At 52.0% G+C, this 21,336-nt stretch overlaps 1 protein-coding gene across 4 annotated transcripts in view; it reads right to left on the bottom strand.

Annotated features, from left to right (window-relative positions):
- Positions 1 to 859: 859 nt before the first annotated feature.
- SH3TC1 (SH3 domain and tetratricopeptide repeats 1) overlaps positions 860 to 21,336 on the bottom strand; it is a 194,126-nt gene continuing 173,649 nt past the window's right edge. For all 4 annotated transcript variants that reach the window (XM_063924079.1, XM_063924088.1, XM_063924097.1 and 1 more), the window contains 4 exons: positions 14,607 to 14,729; positions 5,304 to 5,454; positions 4,971 to 5,167; positions 860 to 2,949 (listed from right to left, as the gene is read on the bottom strand). In XM_063924079.1, coding sequence (XP_063780149.1) covers positions 2,701 to 2,949; positions 4,971 to 5,167; positions 5,304 to 5,454; positions 14,607 to 14,729 — 720 coding nt within the window. In that variant the 3' untranslated portion in view covers positions 860 to 2,700. The remainder of the gene's footprint in view (positions 2,950 to 4,970; positions 5,168 to 5,303; positions 5,455 to 14,606; positions 14,730 to 21,336) is intronic.

Raw genomic sequence — 21,336 nt, 5'->3', positions numbered from 1 at the left:
CCGCTGCTTCCCGTCCCCAAGCCAGAGCACTGCAGCAGCAGCATGACTTCCGAGCACGAGCTGGAGAGTGAGGACGATGATGCGCCCGAGGAGGTGACGTTCCAGAGCGCCAGGGTCGGTGCGGAGGAGGATGCCCGTTTGAGGCGGAAGGCGGCCAGCAGGTGACCCTTGTAATACAGCAGACTGCTGCGCAGGGCGCTGGGGGCCCTGTGGAAATTGTGTTATGGGGCCCCCAAAGGTGTACCTATGCCCCTGTACCGGGTTATTTTTGCGGTGTGAAAGGGGTATAAGTGTTGTTGTGAGCCATATGGCCTAACTAAAGGTTGAGCGCAAATGCAAAATCTTCCTCTAATGGGCAAAAGGTTGATTCAAGGTTGATTGCAAAACAACTTTTTCCTCTAATGGTCAAAACCATGTGCACTGCAGGGGGGCAGATGTAACATGTGCAGAGAGAGTTAGATTTGGGTGGGGTGTGTTCAAACTGAAATCTAAATTGCAGATTAGAAACAGAGCAGCCAGTATTTACCCTGCACAGAAACAAAACAACCCACCCAAATCTAACTCTCTCTGCACATGTTATATCTGCCCCCCCCCCCCCCCCCCTGCAGTGCACATGGTTCTTCCCATTAGAGGAAGATTTTGCTTTTGCAATCAACCGTGAATTAGGCCCATAGTGTAGAATAGACAACCTACATTACATTGTTTACAACTTCATCTAAAAATCGTGTCAAATTAATAAAAAAAAAAATGGAAGCGAGCATCTACTTTAATTTACAATTGTAAGTGCAACAAAATATGCTGGTGCTATATAAATAAACGTTAATAAATGTTAAAAAGAATTAAGATCTATTACAGCAGATTTAATATACTTGGTTTTTAATTCTAATGAGTCAAATATGCTCTTTATTTTAATGTGGCCAAATATTTCTCATTCACAATCACATTTACTAACAGGACTTTCAATCTGATGTGACTATTCGCTGTTAAGAAGACTTGCATATATCTTTACTGCCCCCTAGTGGATAAATCACATTTACAATTCAGTTTTTAAGAACAGTGGCACTCAATGGGGTAAATTAGATGGGCGTTCTTTTTAAGTTGGGATGTTGGGGGTCATTCCGAGTTGTTCGCTCTGTAAATTTCTTCGCATCGCAGCGATTTTCCGCTTAGTGCGCATGCGCAATGTCCGCATTGCGACTGCGCCAAGTAAATTTGCTATGCAGTTAGGAATTTTACTCACGGTTTTTTCTTCGTTCTGGTGATCGTAATGTGATTGACAGGAAGTGGGTGTTTCTGGGCGGAAACTGGCCGTTTTATGGGAGTGTGTGAAAAAACGCTACCGTTTCTGGGAAAAACGCGGGAGTGGCTGGGGAAACGGAGGAGTGTCTGGGCGAACGCTGGGTGTGTTTGTGACGTCAAACCAGGAACGACAAGCTCTGAACTGATCGCAGATGCCGAGTAAGTCTCGAGTTACTCAGAAACTGCACAGAGATGTCTTATCGCAATATTGCGAATCTTTCGCTCGCAATTTTAAGAAGCTAAGATTCACTCCCAGTAGGCGGCGGCTTAGCGTGTGCAAAGCTGCTAAAAGCAGCTTGCGAGCGAACAACTCGGAATGACCCCCGTTGCCCATAACAACCAATCAGATTCCAGGTATTATCTTCTAGCAGGTGCTAGATAAATGAGAAGTAGAATCTGATTGGTTGCAATCGGCAACATCCCATCTTTAAATAAAACTTCCATCTTAGTAAATTTACCCCAGTCTGTTTGCAGTGGCACACGCAGGGAGGGTTTCTAGGGAGAGTACCCTGATGGACCGGGATTGCGGAGGTGCCACTACAGAAGGCTCTGATCAACAGAGCTGTCTGCAACATACAGAATGGCCCTCATTCCGAGTTGTTCGCTCGCTAGCTGCTTTTTGCAGCATTGCACACGCTAGGCCGCCGCCCTCTGGGAGTGAATCTTAGCTTAGCAGAATAGTGAACGAAAGATTAGCAGAATTGCTACTAAATAATTCCCTGCAGTGTCTGAGTAGCCCCAGACCTACTCCTAGATTGCGATGACGGCAGTCTGTTTAGTTCCTGGTTTGACGTCACAAACACGCCCTGCGTCCGGCCAGCCACTCCCCCATTTCTCCAGCCACTCCTGCATTTTTACCTGGCACGCCTGCGTTTTTTAGCACACTCCCTGAAAACGTCCAGTTGCCGCCCAGAAACACCCACTTCCTGTCAATCACACTACGATCACTCGAGCGTTGAAAAAACGTCACTTGAGCTTGTGTAAATCTCCAAAGTTTTGTGTTAAATTACTTAACGCATGCGCGCTGCGTACCATGCGTATTTTCCACCTAATCGCTCCTTTGCGAAAAACGGCAACGAGCGAACAAATCGGAATGACCACCAATGTCCGGGAGGTCCTGCTGCAGCCGCAGGTGCTTCTTCCACCCTCAGCCCGGGATTACTGCATATTTTCACCATTGAGCATTGTTAGTAATTAACTTAACAGTTTGGTATATAGTTACTCTGTGTTCTATAAGTATGAACACACGTTAGCATCTGATCAAAATTTACATTTTACACTGTTATAAATATGTCCGCATGTATGTATAGATATAAAAGTTATAATGTGAATCTTTTTTTTTTAATGTACATTTGTAATAAAATATATTTGCTTTTCGTAAAAATATCTATTTTTCTATGTCTAGTAGCTGTAAGTCCGTGTCAGAGTTTGGTAATGCTGCTCGGGAGAGAGGTTAATCCTCCGTACGTTAAGTTCTGCGGCAAAGGTTCTGGCTTTCTGATAGAAATACAGCGACTTTTCTCTGTCGATAAGAAAATGATGGTAGATGATGGCGAGTCGGGTGTAGATCTTCAGCTGACACCTCTTGTTGCCTAAATCCACAGCGGCTGCCAGGGCGAGATGATAGTACCCGGCTGCGTCGTAGGGATCCTGAAATACAAGTAGATGTTACCATATGTGATAACCGAGGTCATGGCATGCAGACGTTCAACGTTCTGTCAGTTTAATACAGTTTAATACACCTGTATGCCCCAGTTTTCCTAGAACAATATCAACAGTTTTTGGGCCTAATTCATGGTTGATTGCAAAACAACATTTTCCTCTTTTGGGCAAAACCATGTGCACTGCAGGGGAGGCAGATGGAAAATGTGCAGAGAGAGTTAGATTTGGGTGGGTTATATTGTTTCTTTGCAGGGTAAATACTGGCTGCTTTATTTTTACACTGCAAATTAGATTTCAATTTGAACACACCCCAGCCAAATGTAACTTCTCTCTGCACATGTTACATCTGCCCCCCTGCAGTGCACATGGTTTTGCCCATTAGAGGAAAAAGTTGTTTTGCAATCAACCTTGAATTAGGCCCTTGGACTGTTAAGATCGTTCTAGCAAAACGCCCCTATACCTTATTTTTCCTAGAACCCAGTTTACTGATGAACCAATCAGATCAGAATTCCTGAGAACTGAGAAATTGTGTACTGGAAAATAGATACACAATTGTAATAGCTATGAATTATGGCCGGCTGCATGCCCAGCTGGTTCGTTGGCCATCACCATGCTGTCATGATATTGGGCCTATTTATATGCTGAGGCCTGGAGCTGTAGTCCCATCCGGCCCATTGTTAAAACGTTCCTGGTTGTGTGCACCAATATAATACTTAGCGATGAGGAAATTCATCTCATGCTGCATTTGGATGTAACACTTCTCCCATTTTGCAGGGGAATTTGGCCCTAGGCATTCCCAGTCCTACCTATCCCAGCCGTACCACACAGATGGATGGATGGATGAATGAATTGATTATTGCCATCGCAATCTGCTGCAAAATGCAAATTTACAAACACATGGCCTAATTCAGATGTGGGTTCATGCAGCTAAGTACCAGTGGGGGTAATTCAGATCTGATTGCAGCAGCAAATTTGTTAGCTAATGGGCAAAAACTTGTGCAATGCAGGGAGGGGGGGCAGATATGACATGTGTAGAGAGAGTTAGATTTGGTTGGGTTATTTTGTTTCTGTGCAGGGTAAATGCTGGCTGCTTTATTTTTACACTGCAATTTAGATTTCACTTTGAATACACCACACCCAAATCTAACTGTCTCTGCACATGTTATATCTGCCCCCCCTGCAGTGCACATTGTTTTGCCCATTGGCTAACAAATTAGCTGTTGTAGTCAGATCTGAATTAGGCCCAATGGGGGTCATTCAGACCCAATGCACGGTGTGCAATCGGGCCTGAATAGCACATGCGTGTGGGCTGCAATGCGCAGGCACGTCACTGGCTGGCGCTGGGCAGCGGTGAAAGGAACAAAGAAAGCGATCGCAAGAAGATTGACAGACAGAAGGCGTTCGCGGGCAGCAACACACCGTTTTCTGGGAGTGGTCGTAAAAACGTTGGCGTGCCCGGCCGTTTCCAGGGAGGGATCCTGACGTCAGCTTCTTCCTGGATTATCGCAGCGGGTGAGTAAGTCCTGGGTTGTGCAGAAACTGTACACACTTTCGTTTGTGCAACTCAATGCACAGCTGAACGCATCCCTACAAAGCTCTTACCCCCTGCCCTGTAGGCGGCGACTACCTGGTCAAAAAATAGCCTGCGTGCGACCAGGTCTGAATTATCCCCAATGATCGGTACTTTGCACATGCACCAGACCCTATACTGCGCATGTGCAATATGGGTCTGCAACGCCGGATGCAGATCTGCATCAGACTGTCAGTGACTGTGTTTGGGGGTGGGAGGCACAGGCCTCAATTTCCCAAAACGGTGGTGCTAACACAATTTACATATCATGTTCATAGTCTGGTACATTTTGAACCCACTTGCCTTATATCTGAGAGCAATGGGTATTGGTTAAACTCTTATATGGCTTTATAGATAGAAGAGTGACGTGTATGCACGGCATACTGCTTTAACTTATTAATACATCAGGTGAGCACAGATTAGAGAAGACTTGTCTAACCTTAAGATGGTAGAATATGATGTCACCTAACACAAGGTAAACCTTCATGTAGTACACTGCCTCCTCTTCTAGCTCCAGCGGAGATGGGCAGAGGGAGAGAGCCTTCAGGTAGTAATGCTCTGCAAGTTCGCACTGGCACAGGTGACTGTAAATCCCAGCTAGCCGGTGATAGGCTACCCTCTCATTCAGCTGATTCCCTGTGATAGAGACAGTGTGTACCATTAGCATTATCACAGCTATATGACACTGTATATGTACATCTTTTTTGTTTTATTATAATTTTATGTTGTCTTTGGAATGGTCATACATAATACAAAAGAGAAAGATTGTTACCTAAGTTGACGCTTAGTGCTAGCGCCGTCTTTGCATGATCCAGCGATTCCTCATAAAGTTCCATGCTCGCTAGCAGCTCTGAGAGTTTATTGGACAGCCGCAGCTCGGCCTCCATATTTCCCGTCTTGACAGCGAGTGGGAGAGCGCAATCCTAAAAAGTGAGTTGCAAAGTATAAAATGTACAGATGAGAGTATATGTAAGTGCTAGTGTCAGTCCTTCCCGTGGTGTACAAGCATCCGAATGTGTAAGTGATGGAAGGAAGGAGTGAGGAGCAGGGTGAGAGATGGAAGAAGGGAGTGAGGAGCAGGGTGAGAGATGGAAGGAGAGAGCGAGGAGCAGGGTGAGAGATCGAAGGAGGGAGTGTGAGGTGCAGGGGTGAGAGATGGAAGGAAGGAGTGAAGAGCAGGGGTGAGAGATGTGGAGTAGGGTGAGAGATGGAAGGAGGGAGTGAGGAGTAGGGTGAGAGTAGGAAGGAGGGAGTGAGGAGCAGGGTGAGAGACAGAAGGAGGGAGTGAGGAGTAGGGTGAGAGATGGAAGGAGGGAGTGAGGAGCAGGGTGAGAGATGGAAGGAGGGAGTGAGGAGCAGGGTGAGAGATGGAAGGAATGAGCGAGGAGCAGGGTGAGAGATGGAAGGAGGGAGTGTGAGGTGCAGGGGTGAGAGATGGAAGGACGGAGTGAGGAGCAGGGGTGAGAGATGTGGAGTAGGGTGAGAGATGGAAGGAGGGAGTGAGCAGTAGGGTGAGAGATGGAAGGAGGGAGCGAGGAGCAGGGTGAGAGATGGAAGGAGGGAGTGAGGAGCAGGCTGAGACGGAAGGAGAGAGTGATAGATGCAGGGGTGAGAGATGGAAGGAGGGAGTGAGGAACAGGGTGAGAGATGGAAGGAGGGAGTGTGAGGAGCAGGGTGAGAGATGGAAGAAGGGAGTGAGGAGCAGGGTGAGAGATGGAAGAAGGGAGTGAGGAGCAGGGTGAGAGATGGAAGGAGGGAGTGAGGAGCAGGGTGAGAGATGGAAGAAGGGAGTGAGGAGCAGGGGTGAGAGATGGAAGAAGGGAGTGAGGAGCAGGGGTGAGAGATGGAAGGAGGGAGTGAGGAGCAGGGTGAGAGATGGAAGGAGGGAGTGAGCAGTAGGGTGAGAGATGGAAGGAGGGAGCGAGGAGTAGGGTGAGAGATGGAAGGAGGGAGTGAGGAGCAGGGTGAGATGGAAGGAGAGAGTGATACATGCAGGGGTGAGAGATGGAAGGAGGGAGTGAGGAACAGGGTGAGAGATGGAAGGAGCGAGTGTGAGGAGCAGGGTGAGAGATTGAAGAAGGGAGTGAGGAGCAGGGTGAGAGATGGAAGAAGGGAGTGAGGAGCAGGGTGGGAGATGGAAGGAGGGAGTGAGGAGCAGGGTGAGAGACGGAAGGAGGGAGTGAGGAGCAGGGTGAGAGATGGAAGAAGGGAGTGAGGAGCAGGGGTGAGAGATGGAAGGAGGGAGTGAGGAGCAGGGTGAGAGATGGAAGGAGAGAGCGAGGAGCAGGGTGAGAGATGGAAGGAGGGAGTGTGAGGTGCAGGGGTGAGAGATGGAAGGAGGGAGTGAGGAGCAAGGGTGAGAGATGTGGAGTAGGGTGAGAGATGGAAGGAGGGAGTGAGGAGCAGGGTGAGAGATGGAAGGAGGGAGTGAGGAGTAGGGTGAGAGATGGAAGGAGGGAGCGAGGAGTAGGGTGAGAGATGGAAGGAGGGAGTGAGGAGCAGGGTGAGATGGTAGGAGAGAGTGATAGATGCAGGGGTGAGAGATGGAAGGAGGGTGTGAGGAACAGGGTGAGAGATGGAAGGAGGGAGTGTGAGGAGCAGGGTGAGAGATGGAAGAAGGGAGTGAGGAGCAGGGTGAGAGATGGAAGAAGGGAGTGAGGAGCAGGGTGAGAGATGGAAGAAGGGAGTGAGGAGCAGGGTGAGAGATGGAAGGAGGGAGTGAGGAGCAGGGTGAGAGATGGAAGAAGGGGGTGAGGAGCAGGGGTGAGAGATGGAAGGAGGGAGTGAGGAGCAGGGTGAGAGATGGAAGGAGAGAGAGCGAGGAGTAGGGTGAGAGATGGAAGGAGGGAGTGTGAGGTGCAGGGGTGAGAGATGGAAGGAGGGAGTGAGGAGCAGGGTGAGAGATGGAAAGAGGGAGTGAGGAGTAGGGTGAGAGATGGAAGGAGGGAGTGAGGAGCAGGGTGAGATGGAAGATGAGAGTGATAGATGCAGAGGTGAGAGATGGAAGGAGGGAGTGAGGAGCAGGGTGAGAGATGGAAGGAGGGAGTGAGGAGCAGGGTGAGAGATGGAAGAAGGGGGTGAGGAGCAGGGGTGAGAGATGGAAGGAGGGAGTGAGGAGCAGGGTGAGAGATGGAAGGAGAGAGAGCGAGGAGTAGGGTGAGAGATGGAAGGAGGGAGTGTGAGGTGTAGGGGTGAGAGATGGAAGGAGGGAGTGAGGAGCAGGGTGAGAGATGGAAAGAGGGAGTGAGGAGTAGGGTGAGAGATGGAAGGAGGGAGCGAGAAGTAGGGTGAGAGATGGAAGGAGGGAGTGAGGAGCAGGGTGAGATGGAAGATGAGAGTGATAGATGCAGGGGTGAGAGATGGAAGGAGGGAGTGAGGAACAGGGTGAGAGATGGAAGGAGGGAGTGTGAGGAGCAGGGTGAGAGATGGAAGAAGGGAGTGAGAAGCAGGGTGAGAGATGGAAGAAGGGAGTGACGAGCAGGGTGAGAGATGGAAGAAGGGAGTTAGGAGCAGGGTGAGAGATGGAAGGAGGGAGTGAGGAGCAGGGTGAGAGATGGAAGAAGGGAGTGAGGAGCAGGGGTGAGAGATGGAAGGAGGGAGTGAGGAGCAGGGTGAGAGATGGAAGAAGGGAGTGAGGAGCAGGGGTGAGAGATGGAAGGAGGGAGCGAGGAGTAGGGTGAGAGATGGAAGGAGGGAGTGAGGAGCAGGGTGAGAGATGGAAGGAAGGAGTGTGAGGAGCAGGGTGAGAGATGGAAGAAGGGAGTGAGGAGCAGGGTGAGAGATGGAAGGAGGGAGTGAGGAGCAGGGGTGAGAGATGGAAGGAGGGAGCGAGGAGTAGGGTGAGAGATGGAAGGAGGGAGTGAGGATCAGGGGTGAGAGATGGAAGGAGGGAGTGAGGAGCAGGGTGAGAGATGGAAGGCGGGAGTGAGGAGCAGGGTGAGAGATGGAAGGAGGGAGTGAGGTGCAGGGGTGAGAGATGGAAGAAAGGAGTGAGGAGCAGGGTGAGAGATGGAAGAAGGGAGTGAGGAGCAGGGTGAGAGATGGAAGTAGGGCGCGAGGAGCAGGGTCAGAGATGGAAGAAGGGAGTGAGGAGCAGGGGTGAGAGATGGAAGAAGGGAGTCAGTAGCAGGGTGAGAGATGGAAGGAGGGAGTGAGGAACAGGGTGAGAGATGGAAGGAGGGAGCGAGGAGCAGGGTGAGAGATGGAAGAAGGGAGCGAGGAGCAGGGTGAGATATGGAAGGAGGGAGAGAGGAGCAGGATGAGATATGGAAGGAGAGAGTGAGAGGTGCAGGGTAAGAGATGGAAGGAGGGAGCGAGGAGCAGGGTGAGAGATGGAAGAAGGGAGTTAGGAGCAGGGTGAGAGATGGATGGAGGGAGTGAGGAGCAGGGTGAGAGATGGAAGAAGGGAGTGAGGAGCAGGGGTGAGAGATAGAAGGAGGGAGTGAGGAGCAGGGTGAGAGATGGAAGAAGGGAGTTAGGAGCAGGGTGAGAGATGGAAGGAGGGAGTGAGGAGCAGGGTGAGAGATGGAAGAAGGGAGTGAGGAGCAGGGGTGAGAGATGGAAGGAGGGAGTGAGGAGTAGGTTGAGAGATGGAAGAAGGGAGTGAGGAGCAGGGGTGAGAGATGGAAGGAGGGAGTAAGGAGCAGGGTGAGAGATGGAAGGAGGGAGCGAGGAGTAGGGTGAGAGATGGAAGGAGGGAGTGAGGAACAGGGTGAGATGGAAGGAGAGAGTGATAGATGCAGGGGTGAGAGATGGAAGGAGGGAGTGAGGAACAGGATGAGAGATGGAAGGAGGGAGTGTGAGGAGCAGGGTGAAAGATGGAAGAAGGGAGTGAGGAGCAGGGTAAGAGATGGAAGAAGGGAGTGAGGAGCAGGGTGAGAGATGGAAGGAGGGAGTGAGGAGCAGGGTAAGAGATGGAAGAAGGGAGTGAGGAGCAGGGTGAGAGATGGAAGGAGGGAGTGAGGAGCAGGGTGAGAGATGGAAGGAGGGAGTGAGGAGCAGGGTGAGAGATGGAAGAAGGGAGTGAGGAGCAGGGGTGAGAGATGGAAGGAGGGAGTGAGGAGCAGTGTGAGAGATGGAAGGCGGGAGTGAGGAGCAGGGTGAGAGATGGAAGGAGGGAGTGAGGTGCAGGGGTGAGAGATGGAAGAAGGGAGTGAGGAGCAGGGTGAGAGATGGAAGAAGGGAGTGAGGAGCAGGGTGAGAGATGGAAGGAGGGAGTGAGCAACAGGGTGAGAGATGGAAGGAGGGAGCGAGGAGCAGGGTGAGAGATGGAAGAAGGAAGCGAGGAGCAGGGTGAGATATGGAAGGAGGGAGAGAGGAGCAGGATGAGATATGGAAGGAGAGAGTGAGAGGTGCAGGGTGAGAGATGGAAGGAGGGAGCGAGGAGCAGGGTGAGAGATGGAAGAAGGGAGTTAGGAGCTGGGTGAGAGATGGAAGGAGGGAGTGAGAAGCAGGGTGAGAGATGGAAGAAGGGAGTGAGGAGCATGGGTGAGAGATGGAAGGAGGGAGTGAGGAGCAAGGTGACAGATGGAAGAAGGGAGTGAGGAGCAGGGTTGAGAGATGGAAGGAGGGAGTGAGGAGCAGGGTGCGAGATGGAAGGAGGGAGCGAGGAGTAGGGTGAGAGATGGAAGGAGGGAGTGAGGAGCAGGGTGAGATGGAAGGAGGGAGTGAGGAGCAGGGTGAGATGGAAGGAGAGAGTGATAGATGCAGGGGTGAGAGATGGAAGAAGGGAGTGAGGAGCAGGGTGAGAGATGGAAGAAGGGAGTGAGGAGCAGGGTGAGAGATGGGAGGAGAGAGTGAGGAGCAGGGTGAGAGATGGAAGGAGGGAGTGAGGAGCATGGTGAGAGATGGAAGAAGGGAGTGAGGAGCAGGGGTGAGAGATGGAAGGAGGGAGTGAGGAGCAGGGTGAGAGATGGAAGGCGGGAGTGAGGAGCAGGGTGAGAGATGGAAGGAGGGAGTGAGGTGCAGGGGTGAGGGATGGAAGAAGGGAGTGAGGAGCAGGGTGAGAGATGGAAGAAGGGAGTGAGGAGCAGGATGAGAGATGGAAGGAGGGAGTGAGGAACAGGGGTAAGAGATGGAAGGAGGGAAGTGAAGAGCAGGGTGAGAGATGGAAGGAGGGAGTGAGGAGCAGGGGTAAGAGATGGAAGGAGGGAAGTGAAGAGCAGGGTGAGAGATGGAAGGAGGGAGCGAGGAGCAGGGGTGAGAGATGGAAGGAGGGAGTGAGGAGCAGGGGTGAGAGATGGAAGGAGGGAAGTGAAGGGTGAGAGATGGAAGGAGGGAGCGAGGAGCAGGGGTGAGAGATGGAAGGAGGGAGCAAGGAGCAGGGTGAGAGATGGAAGGAGGGAGTGAGGAGCAGGGTGAGAGATGGAAGGAGGGAGTGAGGAGCAGGGTGAAAGATGGAAGGAGGGAGTGAGGAGCAGGGTGAGAGATGGAAGGAGGGAGTGAGGAGCAGGGGTAAGAGATGGAAGGAGGGAAGTGAAGAGCAGGGTGAGAGATGGAAGGAGGGAGTGAGGAGCAGGGGTGAGAGATGGAAGGAGGGAGCGAGGAGCAGGGGTGAGAGATGGAAGGAGGGAGTGAGGAGCAGGGTGAGAGATGGAAGAAGGGAGTGAGGAGCAGGGTGAGAGATAGAAGTAGAGAGTGATAGATGCAGAGGTGAGAGATGGAAGGAGGGAGTGCGGAGCAGGGTGAGAGAAGGAAGTAGAGAGTGATAGATGCAGAGGTGAGAGATGGAAGGAGGGAGCAAGGAGCAGGGTGAGATATGAAAGGAGGGAGCGAGGAGCAGGGTGAGAGATGGAAGAAGGGAGCGCGGAGCAGGGTGAGATATGGAAGGAGGGAGAGAGGAGCAGGGTGAGATATGGAAGGAGAGAGGGAGAGGTGCAGGGTGAGAGATGGAAGGAGGGAGCGAGGAGCAGGGTGAGAGATGGAAGGAGTTAGCGAGGTGCAGGGTGAGATATGGAAGGAGGGAGTAAGGAGCAGGGGTGAGAGATGGAAGGAGGGAGTGAGGCAGAGGCGGATTGGCCATAGGATCTACAGGGAAGATTCCCGGTGGGCCGGTGTACCCGTGGGGCCAGTTTTGTTTGAGGACATGTGGTCCTATTTATAGACATAATGAATAAGATGCCAAACAATTTGCATGTATGAAAATTACTTTGCCACTTAGCCTGTGATTGCAGATGATCCAGTGTATGCTCTGTCTGCTTGCTTGGCTGACATATAAGATTGAGTGAATAGTAATTGGGATATGGTTGGTGTAATAAGCAAGAAAATATATCTTTCTAAAGATTTATATAGTTTCCTAAATTCTGAAGGTGTATCATATAATGTGCTCATAATATTTAATTTTATTTCCTTTTAACTTCCCCATGATGCTTGACATGCCCACTATCTGGAAAGTCTTGGGGGGGAGGGTGCTGCTGCCATGGCCCATGGCTAGACCTTACACCTCTGGTGCTGCCCATGTGGGGCCACTAGTACAAATTTTTCCAGGGCCGCTTTTTGTTGCCAATCCGCCCCTGGAGTGAGGAGTAGGGGTAAGAGATGGAAGGAGGGTAGTGAAGAGCAGGATGAGAGATGGAAGGAGGGAGCGAGGAGCAGGGGTGAGAGATGGAAGGAGGGAGCGAGGAGCAGGGTGAGAAATGGAAGGAGGGAATGCGGAGCAGGGTGACAGATGGAAGGAGGGAGCGAGGAGCAGGGTTTGAGATAGAAGAAGGGAGCGAGGAGCAGGGGTGAGAGATGTATTGAGGGAGCTAGGAGCAGGGTGAGAGATGGAAGGAGGGAGCAAGGAGCAGGGTGAGAGATGGAAGGAGGGAGTGAGGAGCAAGGTGAGAGATGGAAGGAGGGAGTGAGGAGCAGGGTGAGAGATGGAAGGAGGGAGTGAGGAGCAGGGTGAGAGATGGAAGGAGGAAGTGAGGAGCAGGGTGAGAGATGGTAGGGGGGAGTGAGGAGCAGGGGTGAGAGATGGAAGGAGGGAGTGAGGAGCAGGGTGAGAGATGGAAGGAGGGAGTGAGGAGCAAGGTGAGAGATGGAAGGAGGGAGTGAGGAGCAGGGTGAGAGATGGAAGGAGGGAGTGAGGAGCAGGGTGAGAGATGGAAGGAGGAAGTGAGGAACAGGGTGAGAGATGGTAGAAGGGAGTGAGGAGCAGGGGTGAGAGATGGAAGGAGGGAGTGAGGAGCAGGGTGAGAGATGGAAGGAAGGAGTGAGGAGCAGGGGTGAGAGATGGAAGGAGGGAGTGCGGAGCAGGGTGAGGGATGGAAGGAGGGAGTGAGGTGCAGGGGTGAGAGATGGAAGAAGGGAGTGAGGAGTAGGGTGACAGATGGAAGAAGGGAGTGAGGAGCAGGGTGAGAGATGGAAGTAGGGCGCGAGGAGCAGTGTCAGAAATGGAAGAAGGGAGTGAGGAGCAGGGGTGAGAGATGGAAGGAGGGAGTCAGGAGCAGGGTGAGAGATGGAAGGAGGGAGTGAGGAACAGGGTGAGAGATGAAAGGAGGGAGCGAGGAGCAGGGTGAGAGATGGAAGAAGGGAGCGAGGAGCATGGTGAGATATGGAAGGAGGGAGAGAGGAGCAGGATGAGCTGTGGAAGGAGAGAGTGAGAGGAGCAGGGTGAGAGATGGAAGGAGGGAGCAAGGAGCAGGGTGAGAGATGGAAGGAGGGAGTGTGAGGAGCAGGGTGAGAGATGGAAGGAGGGAGTGAGGAGCAGGGGTAAGAGATGGAAGGATGGAAGTAAAGAGCAGGGTGAGAGATGGAAGGAGGGAGCAAGGAGCAGGGTGAGAAATGGAAGGAGGGAGTGAGGAGCAGGGTGAGAGATGGAAGGAGGGAGTGAGGAGCAGGGTGAGGGATGGAAGGAGGGAGTGAGGAGCAGGGTTAGAGATGGAAGGAAGGAGTGAGGAGCAGGGGTGAGAGATGGAAGGAGGGAGTGCGGAGCAGGGTGAGGGATGGAAGGAGGGAGTGAGGTGCAGGGGTGAGAGATGGAAGAAGGGAGTGAGGAGTAGGGTGACAGATGGAAGAAGGGAGTGAGGAGCAGGGTGAGAGATGGAAGGTGGAAATGAAAGGTGCAGGGGTAAGAGATGGAAGGAGGGAGTGAGGAGCAGGATAAGAGATGGAAGGAGGGAATGAGGAGCAGGGTAAGAGATGGAAGGATGGAGTGAGGAGCAGGGTGAGAGATGGAAGGTGGAAATGAGAGGTGCAGGGGTAATAGATGGAAGGAGGGAGTGAGGAGCAGGGTGAGAGATGGAAGGAGAGAGTGAGAGGTGCAGGGGTAATAGATGGAAGGAGGGAGTGCGGAGCAGGGTGAGAGAAGGAAGAAGAAAGAGTGAGAGGTGCAGGGGTAAGAGATGGAAGGAGGGAGTGCGGAGCAGGGTGGGAGAAGGAAGAAGAGAGAGTGAGAGGTGCAGGGGTGAGAGATGGAAGGAGGGAGTGCGGAGCAGGGTGGGAGAAGGAATAAGAAAGAGTGAGAGGAGCAGGGTGAGAGATGGAAGGAGGGAGTGCGGAGCAGGGTCAGAGAAGGAAGAAGAGAGAGTGAGAGGTGCAGTGGTAAGAGATGGAAGGAGAGAGTGCGGAGCAGGATCAGAGAAGGAAGAAGAGAGAGTGAGAGGTGCAGGGGTAAGAGATGGAAGGAGAGAGTGTAAATTAGTAGTGCATATAATAAATTTACCTTTTTCCCAGACTAACCCCGCATTTAATGAATAGCTACCAAATCACCCCAGCATTGAATACATCTTACACATTAAATTAATAGGTATTACAATGATGCAATAGTAACTCAAATAGCCTCTACTATCAATGAACTTGTCCCCACCATCACCCCACCAATAAATGAATATCCCCCACTCACCCAGGACGTGTCCTAGAATGAATACATGGCGCAGTGACGGAATTAACAAATCAGGAAGTATGGTTACATTTAATATCTAACGATAATCACCTTTGGTAGTATTGGACAAATGGTCTCACAAACAGTAAAATAAAACATTGTTGAATTTCAGGGAAACAAGAAGATACATGTGGTAAGTTGCACTGAAAGTAAATATTACAGGTGTAGTGTATATTTCCCAGGGCTGAACCACAGTAGTTCACACATTACCCGGTAGAAGGTTGTTGCTTTACTCCGGTCGCTGCAGCCGTTGAAGAATATGTCTCCACTAGCCTCATACAGCTGCATTCCTAGTTGTGGGTCCCCAGTGCATAGAGCTACATTCTGGGCTACCTGGGAAATGAACAATACCTAACTCAGAAAGGTTTCATGCATTTAATAAAATCATACAGTCTTGGACAACCTGACCAGGAGATCCACATATGGTGGAAAGTAACAAAGTATTGAAGTTCTCACAAGAAAATACAAAAGGTGAAGATATAACAGAGTATGTTATAAAGAATAGGAATGGTGAAAAGTCACAAGGTTGTGAAGATGGTGTGAAAAAGAAGTGATGTACAACATGGAAAGGAATGCTGCAGACGGCTAAGAAAAGAGGTATGGAAGGAGATATAAGGAACATGGATGATGGAGGGAGAGTGGAGAGAGGATATAGGTCAGGGGTGGCCAAACAGTCGATCGCGATCCACCGCCCAGCCACCCGAAGCCGCGCCTCTCCTGTCTGCCTCCTCAGTCTGGTCTGCGGCAGTGACGGCCGAGTGTATAGCTCAAATCAGGTGCCGGTTCGTTAGCCAATGAGAGCTTGCGGACCGGCACCTGATTTGAGCCATACACGCTGCCGTCACCGCCGGAGATCAGACTGAGGAGGCAGAGCGGCAGACAGGAAAAGCGCACGCTGCGCTCTCCTCACACACCAACGGTGAGCTCTTCTATGGGGGCATATCTGGCATTGTGGGCACATAGCTCAGTGGGGGCATATCTGGCACTGTGGGGTCATATGTAGCACTGGGGGCATATCTGGCTCTGCGGGTACATGGCACTGTGGGGGCATATCTGGCACTGTGGGGGCATATCTGTAATCTGGCGCTGTGGGGTCATATCTGTATCTGGCACTGTGGGGGCATATCTGTATCTGGCACTGTGGAGGCATATCTGGCACTGTGGGGGCATATCTGGCTCTGTGGGCACATGGCACTGTGGGGGCATATCTGTAATCTGGCGCTGTGGGGGCATATCTGTAATCTGGCACTGTGGGGTCATATGTGGCACTGGGGGCATATCTGGCTCTGCGGGCACATGGCACTGTGGGGGCATATCTGGCACTGTGGGGACATATCTGTAATCTGGCGCTGTGGGGACATATCTGTAATCTGGCACTGTGGGGTCATATGTGGCACTGGGGGCATATCTGGCTCTGTGGGCACATGGCACTGTGGGGGCATATCTGTAATCTGGCGCTGTGGGGGCATATCTGTATCTGGCACTGTGGGGGCATATCTGGCACTGTGGGTACATGGCACTGTGGGGGCATATCTGGCACTGTGGGGGCATATCTGTAATCTGGCACTGTGGGGGCATATCTGGCACTGTGGGCACATGGCACTGTGGGGGCATATCTGGCACTGTGGGGGCATATCTGGCACTGTGGGCACATGGCACTGTGGGGGCATGTGTATCTGGCACTGGGGGCGCACATGGCACTGTGTGGGCATGTGTATCTGGCACTGAGGGGGCATATGTGTTTGAGGTTTTTACCTGTGGGGGCCAATGTGTTATTTCGTGTGAGGCAGTCATTACACTCCGCGCAGCAAGGCTACGTCCCTTTTTTTTGTTATACCACGCCCACGTTTTGTTATACCACGCCCACGTTTTGTTATACCACGCTTTTTTTTTGCGCGCGCATCTGTGGCGCGCGCTATTATTCCTCCTAGGTAGATCACAAAAGCTTTTTAGCTTTCACAGTAGATCACCGACTCCAAAAGTCTGGCCGCCCCTGATATAGGTTCTTATGAGTGAGCATGACACCAGTTTACATAGCGTATCCTGCATGAATGTGCTTCTATTCAGATTTGTGTTATTCTGGCACTTACGCTGTCTTGCCCCTGTGGAGTGGGATGGGGAAGAGAAAGGGCAGTTTAAATCATACTTGCCTACCTGACCCTCTCCATGAGGGAGAAAATGCTCTGTTCCTGGACTTTCCTGGTAATGTATGATTGCCATCACCTGTGGTGAGCTAGTTAATTGATAAGAAAGGTGTTTCACCACAGGTGATGGCAATCATACATTACCAGGAAAGTCCAGGAACAGAGCATTTTCTCCCTCATGGAGAGGGTCAGGTAGGCAAGCATGGTTTAAAGTTACTCAAGTACAGTAAGGGTGTGTTCATGTAACTGTGCACACAGGTAGACAGTGCATAAAGTGGTCCTAGAGAGGAGGTGCAACGCTCTCCCCCCTTCCTCACCTGACAGCTGCCACACCCCTAGCCCCTCCTCTTCATGCCACCTGGCGGGGGCCCATGAGACACTGTATATGAACATAGTGACTCACACAAATGAGCATGCATGTTCATTCTTGGGCATTTGCTGATGGGCACGAAAGTATAAGCATACATGATGATCAGCTTTTACATATCACATTATTAGTTATTAACCTTATAGGATATAATACAGAGAATCATCATACTGGACTGTCACTAAATGTGGCTACACAAACACTTCCATTGCAGTGCTGTTAGTACACTGTTCCCAGCACATGTGATTTCATTATATTTGTGTGTGTTAAACAGGATTTGATAAACTTCTGATAGGTCACAGACTGGCCAGTGCCATAGAAAAGGAAGGAGGGTCCAGTCACTGTAGCACTGCCTGCCCACCACATCTACTGATATGGGCAGGGCCGGGCGAAAGGGGGTTACAAAGGGGGCAACTGTACCGGGCCCCAAGGATCAGAAGGACCCCAGGTATCCCCAAGTATCCGGGTGGGGTGTGAGCCGTCTTGTCCAGGGCAGGGAGCTGTAGGAGGTGTGGGTTCAGCTTCAGTGTGACAGGAGCCTCTCACACTCAGTAACTGTGTGGCGTGAGTGTGCGTATGCTCTTCCGGGTTCTGCTTTGTTGCAGGCAGTTACAGAACATGGCAGCAGCTTTCGCTGGCCAGGATTCCCGTGTCCTGCACTTGCCTCTTCTAGTAGAGTCTGCTGTGCGGTGTTCGGGTCTGGGGAGTGCAGCACAGGTCAGTCTCTTCCTGGGGTAAGAGTGGTTTGGTCTCTTCCTGGGGTAAGAGTGGTTTGGTGAGGGGATACAGGGCTTTGGGATGGGCTGGAGGAGCTGGGAATGGTAATGGAGTCATTGGGGAGAGACAGACTGTGGAGTGTGTGGGAGGAAGATATATATTTCAACAGTTTCTTATATAGCATAAAATCTGCTGCGCTTTAATATATATATATATATATATATATATATGTATATAGTAGGTGATTCAACGCACCCTATGGGCACTCTTCACACCGTCGTAAGGGGCTATGCCCCCTTAACCCTTGCATACCCTTGTGGAGTGCATTATTTGTATTATATGGAGTATTACCTCCAATCATAATTGTGTGAGTGGTTAAATATTGCACGGACAAAGGGCGTGCGCTGGTTAAGGGGTCATAGCCTATTGCAACGGTGTGAACAGCGCACGCAGGGCCTGATGAATCACCTAGTAGGTGCTGTGGTTGGGGGAGATGCGGATGGGGGAGGGGGTCCGGGGGTGCCGCGGGTGGGGGAGGGGTGGTTGCGGGGGTGGCGGAAGGGCTGGTGTTGTGGTGGGGGAGGGGCGGGTGCTGCGGGTCCGGAGCCACCGCAGGTGCGGGGGGGGCTGCGGGTGGGGGAGGGGTGAGTGCAGGTGTGCTGCGGGTGAAGGAGGGGGTCTGGAGCCACCGTGGGTGGTGGAGGGGGGGGTGCGGGTGCCACTGATGCGGCCCGGAGGTACTGCGAGTGGGGGAGAGGCGGGTAATGCTTCTCCTGGAAGCAGCTAGGCTGCTGTCCTTCCTTTGGCAGTGGCTCTCCCGGAGACTCACACAGCAGCCAATCACTATTGTTAGCACCAGTGTCCCAAGGCGCCGCATTACAGGGAAAAAGATGCACTCAATAAACTACAGCTCCCAGCAGCCCTTAGCTCCGGAATGCTTCGGCGCTAAGGGCTGCTGGGAGCTGTAGTTTATTTAGTGCGTCTACTTCCCTGTAATGCGGCGCCTTGGGACACTGGTGCTAACAATAGTGACTGGCTGGCTGGCAGAACTGACTGACTCGCTGAATTAATGTAAAAGGTCAGAGTGCTATGCAGTGCGAATGGATTCATCGTAAAAGCCATCGCACACCCACTGCACTGCACAGCACTGTCACCTTTTACATTGATTCAGCGTCCAGACATTACCCTCCGCGATATCACTCACTCTATCCATTACATTAGCCATCTCGGGGCTTCCAGGCCGACAGCCCAGGTGCTGTGTTGTGGAGTCTGGGGATCTGGGCACGGCTGTGTCAGGGAGGCACTTCTGTGACATCACGCGCAGAGGAGGCTCCGGGGCTCAGACAGTATACGGCGCAGGGAGGGCTATGAAAGCCTTCCTCTGCGCAACTTTCATGCACATCTATGCCGTGGCCGCAGCAGCTTTTGTTCCACCTGTGCCGCGGCTAGGGAGTGGAGAATGTTGATGCTAGAAGGGGCAGGCGGACTGGCAGCAGGACATAGGAGGTCATTCCGACCTGATCAGACCTATGCTAACTTTAGCACAGCTACGATCACTTACACTGACATGCGGGGGGACGCCCAGCACAGGGCTAGTCCGCCCCGCATGTCAGGCCGCCCCCCGCACAAGTACAAAAGCATCGCACAGTGGCGATGCTTTTGTACTTGAAGAGTAACTCTGAGCCAGCGCAGCTCCTGCAGCTGGCTGGGAGTTACCTGGCGCTGCCCTGGTCGCAGCAGCTGCGTGTGACGCCACAAAATGGCGTCAATCGCTAGGCAACGTAAGCCGTCGGCTGTCAGCCATGGGCCGGAGCACTGCAGCGAGCGATCAGGTCAGAATGACCCCCATAGGACGCTGCAGTAAAAGGTGTTTTTTTTTTCCCTATCTACAGCGCAGAGACTTGCTGCAGATGCAGTGGCATACCCTCCGGCTGTACCTTTTTGGCAGGTACAGTACCTTTTTTTTATGGTCTGTACCGTTTTTTGGCTCCCCAAACTTCCATTGAAAGTATAGGAAAAGGGGCGTGGCCATGCTACTGTACACGTGGTCACGCCCCCTTTTCGAATTTGTCCCGATTTTTATGTATAAATTGTTGGAGGGTATGTTGCTACAGATGCAGTGGGCCTATTTTGGGGTGTGGACCTGGAGCTGCAGCTCCATCAGCCCCATTGTTAATCCTGCTCTGGGAACACACAGCAGCCAAAGGACAGAGCCTCCGATTGGATGCAACCTGTGTGGGAGGGCATTTCTCGCCCAATCAGCTGTGGACTGGGTGTGATAGACCTGCTGCTAACCCAATGAGAGCTCCTAGCCACTCCCAGCGTTATACACACAGGGACAGAGTCACAGATCTGGGCTATTATATAGGAGATATACATATATCTATCTCATCTGAGGGGGCCCCAGAGATGTCACTGTACGGGGACCCAAGATTTCCGTTTACGGCCCTGCATATGGGTGGCAGTCAGGGGCGCCAGAACGTGTTGTGGTTGGGGGGGCGTGTATAAAAATTTATTTGGTGCCCCCCCACCCCCACCCCATGCGGGGACCGCTTACCCCCCAGATCACCGCGGAGAACCTGACTTCAAAGCTCCGGCGCCGCAGCATGCTGTCCTGTGTCCTCCTGTCCTAGCGGCTCTCAGATGCATTACTGGGAGGAGGCGTGGCCTTGCTGCGCCTGCTGGGACATCCCGCCTCCTCCCAGTAATGCCACTGTGAAGAGCCAGCTGGACAGGACATGAGGCAGCACGCTGCGGCACAAGTTTTAAAGTCAGAGGGCCTAATTCAGATCTGATCGCTCGCTAGCGTTTTTTGCAGCGCTGCAATCAGGTCAGAACTGCGCATGCGTATGCACCACAATGTGCAGGTGCATCACACAGGTACAACGTGGATGGAATGGCTTTTACAATGAATCCATTCGCACAGCCGATCGCAAGGAGATTGACAGGAAGAAGGCGTTTGTAGCTGGCAACTGACCGTTTTCTGGGAGTGGTTGGAAAAACGCAGGCGTGTCCAAGCATTTGCAGGGAGGGTGTCTGACGTTAATTCCGGCCCCGGACAGGCTGAAGTAAGTTCTGGGCAACTCAGAAACTGCACAAGGTTTTTTTGTACTGCTCGGCTGCACATGCGATCGCACACGTGAACAGCTAAAATATACACTCCTCGGTGGGCGGCGACTATGCGAACGCTGGACTGCAAAAAAACACTAGCGAGCGATCAGGTCTGAATTACCCCCAGAGTCTCCGCAGTGATCTGGGGCTAAGCGCTCCCCCTCCCCACACCTGTGCCTCTGACATGTTTGGGGGGGGGGGGGCTTTCTGCCCCCTTGCCCACCCCATTCCGACGCCTATGGTGGCAGTGGCACACAGCATGGGACCCGTCACCATCACCAGGCAGCAAGAAGTAAAAGTGCACTGTGCAGTGATGAGGTGCGAGGTGGGTCAGCTTTAACCCTTGCACATAGAACAGCAACAAGACTCATATATGGAAATGCAAATGCACTGATGGCGAACAGCGTGTGATTGGCTGATTGTGATTGCAACACTGGTCCTTATAGGTGATCTCTTTGTTGCTCAGACAAGTATCGTGCTTTCCAGTGTAGGATGCCTATATACTTTTACATCAGCAGCACATATAACATTGTATACTACACTATACCACATGGAACATGGGGGTCATTCCGAGTTGTTCGCTCGTTGCCGATTTTCGCAA

Source organism: Pseudophryne corroboree, chromosome 1 (genome assembly GCF_028390025.1).
Source record: "Pseudophryne corroboree isolate aPseCor3 chromosome 1, aPseCor3.hap2, whole genome shotgun sequence".
In the NCBI taxonomy this organism is placed as follows: domain Eukaryota; kingdom Metazoa; phylum Chordata; class Amphibia; order Anura; family Myobatrachidae; genus Pseudophryne; species Pseudophryne corroboree.
Note: the sequence above shows the minus strand (reverse complement) of the source record. Positions and strands in the feature narration are given on the sequence as shown.